General features: G+C 34.1%; 1 protein-coding gene across 2 annotated transcripts; it reads right to left on the bottom strand.

Moving 5' to 3' along the window:
- Positions 1-224: 224 nt before the first annotated feature.
- On the bottom strand, positions 225-7,390 carry LOC133192175 (serine beta-lactamase-like protein LACTB, mitochondrial). Of its 2 annotated transcripts, XM_061328126.1 has the most exons (10): positions 7,086-7,390; positions 6,473-6,645; positions 5,580-5,646; positions 4,631-4,821; positions 3,356-3,436; positions 2,575-2,599; positions 2,336-2,464; positions 2,156-2,197; positions 1,423-1,588; positions 225-1,148 (listed from the first exon to the last, which is right to left on the bottom strand). In XM_061328126.1, exons 1-10 carry the CDS (start codon positions 7,246-7,248, stop codon positions 605-607), a joined length of 1,581 nt encoding a protein of 526 aa, XP_061184110.1. In that variant the 5' UTR covers positions 7,249-7,390; the 3' UTR covers positions 225-604. The 2 variants fall into 2 exon arrangements, with proteins under 2 accessions (XP_061184110.1, XP_061184109.1); XM_061328125.1 differs by lacking the exon at positions 2,156-2,197 and having other exon boundaries at positions 2,294-2,464; positions 7,086-7,389.
- Positions 7,391-7,785: the final 395 nt, after the last annotated feature.

Below are 7,785 nucleotides of genomic sequence, written 5' to 3'. Positions count from 1 at the left end.
ATAGAAGAGGAAATTTTCCTGGGGATAAAATTCATTGATTTGTGATCAAATATGATTTTGTGGAAATTTTAATTTTCTTGTTTAAAAAAATAAATTTATAAAAATTTATTTCTGGGTAATGATATCAAATGAAGTACCGGTAAAGAAAATTTTTAAACTCTAATGAATATTTCTGGTTTTACAATATACAGGAAAGTTTAATTAAACCAAGATTAACATAGGCAAAGTATTCCAAACTACAATTTAATTGCTCATTCAGTGTTTTGGATAGATACATGTAAGTCAAGTAATTTACAGATCTGCACTCGAACATAATTATCTGGTAATGCAGATCATAAAATTTTTAAGAATTTTTGACAAACATATACATATTACCTTATAATTAGAGTACATGTGTATTTTGAGAACTAATAGAATAATTTAATGTATTTCATTAAAAATTGCCACTGATTTAGTCGATCTTGAAAGATGCCTTTCCAAGTAACTGCAGTCTGAGTACATGTACTATGAATATAGTTCACATTGATTCTGTTAGATACTTTATGGATTTCTGTTTACAATGTCAGATTTTGATATCCTTATTCACCTAATATGTTGCTTTTCATCAGGTCTGAGATTTTTCAAAATTTTCAAACAGTTTAGCCACCTCCATTGCTGTCTGAATCAGATTAACAGACATCATGTTCACTATGACCACCACTACCACTCCTTTTGGTGGATGATCCACCATTTTGGTGGATGTGGGCAGAATCAAAAGAACACTGCTTCCACCAACAGCAGCACCTGTGTGAGAGGCACAAAATCTTGTCTGCTTTCCCTGTCCATATTTCTGACCCTCTTCATCAACAAACCATCCCATGCCATAGAATGCATCTTTTTCTTTACTTGCTTTAAACAAAGGTGTCCAAATTGATTTCATAGTCTCTTGCTTCAGAAAACCTTGTTTTAGAGAATCACTAAGACTAGTGTTTGAGGAATTGTTGTTTTTGTTTGTGGAATTACTTGGACACTGGTAGCTGTACAACATGGCGTTTCCAAACTTCAGAAGATCAGGGATGTTGGACAATAGACCTCCTCCTGCCCACTTATATGACAAGTCTACGTACGGAGCATTACGCAGCTGACTTTTATTGTTCATGACATAATGCCTGTAATAGAAATATATTGCATGTCATTAAATGACAATAACTGCAATTCAAGATGGGACAAAAATGGATAAATTTAAGAAAATTTGAAAATGTTCATGACATAAGCGTGAATGTATAACTTTGCAAAAGTTTCTTTTGATTTAAACATCCTATACCAAACAATATCCAAAGGAATATTACATGCTTTGAAGTTTCATATTTGCTAAATAAACCATTATGTGTTGCCTTGTGATTTCTAATTAATTCTATAAAGGTAACCAAAAAAACCTGTTACCTTCCACGGTTATAAATAAGAGGAGAATGCTCATCTAGAAATGTGTTTTCCATGCCAAGTTCCCTCACCATTTTGATAATATGTTTCTCAAATGGTTCTTTGGTTACAGCTTCTAGAACAGCACTGATCAAAGTCCACCCATGTGTTGTGTACAAAAACTTACTTCCTGTAAAACATAGTAAAACCCATAAAACAAATTCTGTACTACAACTTCTCAATGAAAAAATCATAATTAGATAACATGGTGCTGATCATTTATGGGAAAAATTAACAGGTTGTAAATGTGTGTTTGAGGGAAGGGGCAGAAAAAGGGTGGAGTTTGTCAGTGGGTACTTCCTCTCCCAAAAAAAATCCATCAAAATGATTAACAAGTATGAAAAGTACACTGAAAAACATACCTTGCAATTTGTCGCTTTGTTATTTGGATATATACCCTCTGGAGAAAAAAATTCTTGAATAGGACCCCCAACCCTACCCAAATCTAGTCAATTGACACAAACCTGCAGTATCTGTAATACTTCAGACTCCCTCCCTGTGACAGTATTACTTACCTAGACTGTGGTCCACCAGATCATCCTAAAATGAGGTCAGACATACCTAGACTGTGATCAAGTGGGTATCCTGAACAAGATCTGACTTACCAAGACTGTGGACCAGTGGGTCATCATGAAATAAGGTCAAACTTATTAGGACACTGGATCAGTGGGTCATCTTGAAATAAGGTCAGACATACCTGAACTGTGGACCAGTGGGTCATCCTGAAATAAAGTCAGACCTTCCTTGACTGTGGGTCAGTGGCTCATCCTAAAATAAGATCAGACTTACGGGGAGTGTGGACCAGTGGGTCATCCTGAAATAAGGTCAAACATACCTGGACTGTGGACCAGTGGGTCATCCTGAAACAAGGTCAAACTCTCTGCCACACTTTTGTACTTTCTGGTGATATAATATTCCTCTAGCTCCATTTCACTCTGTTGTGACTCTTGCTTGTTGTTACTACTTTTACCCTGTTCCTTTGGATTCTTTTTTTCATTCTTCTCATCTGTTCAATTTAATAAAATATTATGAACAGATAAAGAATTTGTCCATGTATAAAGAAATATTATACATGTATTTCTGTTATTCACTGACATTGAGAATAATGAAACTTACTTAGATTTGCCTTTTCTTCTTTTTCCTAGAGTAAATTGATATAAATTATATAAATTAATGAATAAATGAGCAACCTGCATGTACTAGGATGTAAATCACAAAATCAAAAACATTTTGTCCCTCGTGCCTAAATATATAATGTTCTATCACAGGTCTGAGTTTTTTCGGTTTTACTGGTGCGAGTTAGTTTTCGGTTTTACTCCAACTTGAGTTCCTTGAATATTTTTACAATGTATTAATGAATGAGAGTTGGAGAAAAACAAGCAACTAATGAGCAAATAAATGAAAGCCTTTGCAGAACTTTTAAGAATTAAAGTATGTGTACATTATTACTTTGCAGATCAAGACAACTTATCGCATCTGCTGAGATCATGGCAACTAATTAAATTAGGGGTTGAAATATATGGTACCCGACGCCCGGGCTAGTCATTTTAAGACTCGGGCTAGCTAATTTAAATGTAATGATAAGCCATCGGACTAGCAGAATGGAAAAAAAAATTTCGTCAGTTTACTTTTGCTTATCTATGTAGACTGGTTTCTTTTGAATAAGAACTACATTGTAGTTTAATTTGTTTCTGACACCACAGCGCATTTAAAACTTTAATTTAACTTGTTATGTTTTCATTTTGCATAAAATTTTTTTGGGGCTAGTTAGTTAGAGGTTTGGGCTAGTAAATTTTTACTGATCAGTAGACCCTGGGCTAGTGGGTTTTCCAGGAAAATTTCAACCATTGTAAATGCACTCTAGAGTTACTCTAACAGCATCTATGAGCATACTGACCTCTTTTTTCTTGATGTAGTCTTTACGGTAGTGACGAATTCCTCCCATCTGCGACACCAGCTGGCGTGTTGTTAACTGGACCTACCAAATATAAGAAAAGGAGGTCCATTCATTCACTTTGCTCTTATTGAGAATAAATTTCCCAATAAAATGTGCACCTCTCTTACCCATCAAAGGTCATTACAGTCAAACCTTGATATCTTGAACTCAATTGGACCAAGAAAAAAATCAGAGATATCTGAGGGTTTGAGATATTGAGGGTTAAATACTTAAAGAAAAAGTGCTTGGGACTTTTAAATCACTTCAAAATATCCATGGTATTTGAGATATCTGTGTTCGAGATACCGAGTCTCAACAGACTCCTCACATGTAAAGATGATTTGGAAATGTGTAAATTTAGTCAGTGAGATTCCACAGAGTGATAATACATAATCATTAAAAATTTTTGCAAATGAAATTAAATCATTTTAAAAAGGCTTTTCAACACCTTTTTAATAGGAAAGGAGAAAATGCATGACTAGGTCGTGAATCGAACCCAAAATCCCTTCATCTCTAGTCAGGTGCTATACAAAATGAGTTACCTATGCCCGTATCTATGACCCAAACCAATACATTCCTCCCTCTTTAAATTGTCTTCACCCTTGAAAACACAATCCAAGTTCTTATTTGCCCCTGGCAGGACTTTCACCAGCAAGTCCAGGGGTGGTCAACAGCACCAAATTATTTAAGAGGAAAGGAGAAAATGTATAAGTGGACCAGGAATCGAACCTGGAACCCCTGCATCTCTAGTCAGGTGCTCTACCAACTGAGCTACCCAGGAGGATGTCCAAGACCCAAACCATTACATACTAATGTATTTCATGTTGTTAGTATCCAATGGAATGTACAAATTTGGAGTTCCTGACTCCTTAATGAATAAAATGCTCTTGGGTCATTATACTCACCCGAGTCACATTGCTCGGTTTCCGTGAAATAAACATGTACTAATAACCCTAACTAAGCTGAAGGTCACATATATATATTCTTTAGAAAATCTAATGTATCTACTGCAACGGTATACTTGCAGATCAATATGACTTGACTTCATCCTTACTGTTCTGTACAAAAGCACTCTAACTTGTAGAAATTTACCGGTACTCTACGTTTATCAGTAAAACTTCGAACATCATTCTGACCCTAACATTATAACTCTCTCAAGTTTGAATCTACACTACTGTAATTAAATGAAGAATGAGTGCCCTTTTCACTGTTATGTATTCTGCAAAGTTTACATACTGTTACATCATTGACTTTCTTCTCTGGGAATGAAGGCACATAGTACTGCACAGATTTGTCAAGGTCTAGTTTTCCTATTTCCCACTGCTTAGCAACAGCTGCCATGGTGATAGGTTTACTGATGCTGGCTATTCTAAGAACAGTCTCTGGCCTCATTCTTGTTCTGTTTTCCACATCAGCATACCCCAATCCTGCAGAGAAAAAGTTTGTTATTGGGAGTCAGCTACCTCGTTTTGAATTTGAAATACACATACACATACCTGGCACAAGTGAAATATGTATGTGCTGAAAATAATGTCTGCACAGAAGGCAATCTCCGAACACAGTACATAGCAAACCATATTTAAAAATCAAAGTATTACAAGGGTGTAAAGAATTTGCATTTGTTTTCACACATCTCAAAACTGATCAAGTATCATCAATTTTTTAATAAAATATCATTTCCTTAATAGCAGGCCTCTAAGTGGCCTCTAAAATTTAGGCACCAGCTGGCACCTTATCAATAAAATTTAGTCACCAGTGCAAATTTTTAGTCGCCAGGAAATTTTTCTACGGTGCCAACTTTAAAAGTTAACGGAATATAGAGACCATTGACATGTCTAAGAAAACACGAAATGTCCATTGCTAAAAATAATTTCCTCTTCTTTTAAATTTCTTTTCACTTTTTCAGAAAAATTGTTAAAAATGTGAAAATTTCCAGAATTCAACGATCGTTAAGTCAATTTAAAATGGTCGCCAATTTGGCGACTTATGGAAAAATTTTAGGCGCCATGGCAACTAAATTAGTTGTCAATTAGAGTCCTGAAGAGTCAAAAAGAAATTACAATCATGTACTTGTAAATGTGAAGACATTTGAAAAACTGATCAACAGCAGCATTTAGAATAAGAGCTGAATTTCATAATATGGTAATGTAAGAGTGGTCCATGTTTAACTGATGCTGACACTGACCTTCTGTCCATACTGTTTGACCATCCACACTGACCCCAACAACCAGACCTGGACTTCCACACTCATCCTGCAGACATAATTAAAAAAAAAACTGTGTCATTCTGAAATCTACATGCAGCTTGTTTTATTTCCATTTTATTTTTGCTAGATGTACAGCTGAAGAGATACCAATCAGTGTACATTGCATACAGAGTGACAAAATGCAGTAAATGATTCAAGACTATTTTATTATGTGTATATAGATCTGTTGATGACATTTTGGTCATATAATATAAATTCTAATTACTTTCTTAATAAATATATTTGAAATGACATTTTGGCCATAATATATTTAGTTTCTTACTATTGTACTTAGTAGAATTAGATTAAGTGCACATAAACTTGCAATAGAAAGTGGTAGATATATATCCACACGAAGAAAGGAAAGATGTTGTAATGCTTGCAATACTGGTGTGATTGAGGATGAAATTCATTTTCTTTTTCACTGTAAATCTTATTCTGAGCTAAGAAACACATACCTTAGAAATGTTTGTAATATAACAAAGAAAAATATTAATCTGGACAATGAAAGATACATGTTACAATTATATGTAAACAGTGATACACTAAAATCTTAAAAGTTACTGTGAAATTTATAAGAGACTGTTTTGAACATAGAAGTCAATTACTTAATACTGCATAAATTTTGTAAACATTATCTAATGATGTTCAATGGGCCTTTGCCAATTATTGTAATTGTGTTTGTGCCAATAAATACATGTATTTGTATTTGTATAATATGATTAGTTTCTTTCATTTGTAAATCTAAGGATTATTGTATTTTAAAACCATCTGCAGTGTACTGTGTTTTTAAAAAACAAAACATACAAGTGTTATTAATGTGTATCACTTACCTTAATTTGTTGAACAATATCCCGTGCTTTTTCAATAATTTCCTCCTGTGATAGCTGCCTTGGTTTAACTGACACCCCTGTGTCTATATCCTCTTTCTGGGTAGAAGTCTTGCACTCAGCAATAAAACCATTTACATTGTAGATATACACGACACCAACACTTATTCCTGCTACTGCAATATAACGACTCAAAACATTAAAATAAGCATACAATACAAGAAATTATATGTTTAGTTCTAGGAAAACAAATGCATTACATGTATGTTTACTGAATTGTTGTATCTGTATGTTAGTTTTCTTATTGCATACATTTTTTTGCCTACTATAACTTCAGTGTACTTTTCTTGTTGCATACAGCATATATCTGTATCTTTTTTTTTTTTAATATGAAAAGGCATAATGGGGGGGGGGGGGGGTGCATTTGAGTAACATAATTAATCAAGCTATTTTCACTAAATAGCTTATATTATACCAGAGGCATAAACAATAATAAATAACATTCTATCATTGTCTCTGGTTATATAGATACCTGTATACATGGTAAACTACATGTAAATGATTAGACTAAATGTTTAAGAGTACAACAATTTGTAGGATAAATATGCTGAAATACCAATGCCTAAAGTAACTGCTGTTTTATTGTTTGAATCTATCCATCCTCTCCCATCGTTATGAAATGACCGAGTCCCTCTCGAGATCGGGATCGAACACTGTCTTCTTCCGGAAAGACCTCTCACCTTTTTTGCATTCCGACAAATATGTTTTACTACATGCATTTTAAATACTTATGGCTCAGTTTTAATATCCTTTTACAAAAAGTGTTGCCCTCTACATCACAATTGCAGAACTTGCTAAAGCTGTCATTCAACCGAATCAACGACTAGACTACTTGCCAGCTGATCTCCATCTCCAGGGAAGAAAGACCGATCCCGATGTATTTGATCCTTTTTTTCCTAGGCACAGAAGAAAAAATCACACATGTGAAAATGTAAATTATAAGCACTTTTGAGGAGATTCTGTCAAAATACAGCTTTCACATTGCATATTTTTATTTTACTATTTTTTATTGTTGTTATTTTATATTTCTAAAGGGGATAATATGCACGACCATTTCCCGATTTATGACGTCATACCGCGTTCAGCGTATTTTTTTTTTTATCAACACATAATGACAGAGTATATGCAGGTGCAGACATTTTACATATTGCAAATGAACAGGAAGATTAACTAAAGGTAAGCAAAATGAATAATATTCACCTACGTTTCTTTTTTAAACTTATTTCATGCGTTGCTATTACAGATGACGTCATGCT

Source organism: Saccostrea echinata, unplaced genomic scaffold, assembly GCF_033153115.1.
Source record: "Saccostrea echinata isolate AGI-Se365-2 ecotype Australia unplaced genomic scaffold, CSIRO_AGI_Sech_v1 ptg000025l, whole genome shotgun sequence".
Lineage (NCBI taxonomy): Eukaryota > Metazoa > Mollusca > Bivalvia > Ostreida > Ostreidae > Saccostrea > Saccostrea echinata.
This window is presented reverse-complemented; position numbering and strand designations above follow the sequence as displayed.

Excerpts from the sequence above, each read along its gene's own strand:
- LOC133192175 (XM_061328126.1), bottom strand. The coding sequence starts at position 7,248 with ATGCATGTAGTAAAACATATTTGTCGGAATGCAAAAAAGGTGAGAGGT. Across the intron at positions 5,647-6,472 it reads ATATTGTTCAACAAATTAAG|GATGAGTGTGGAAGTCCAGG; the intron begins GTAAGTGATACA and ends TTATGTCTGCAG. Across the intron at positions 3,437-4,630 it reads AGAAAGTCAATGATGTAACA|GTCCAGTTAACAACACGCCA; the intron begins GTATGTAAACTT and ends TATATTTGGTAG.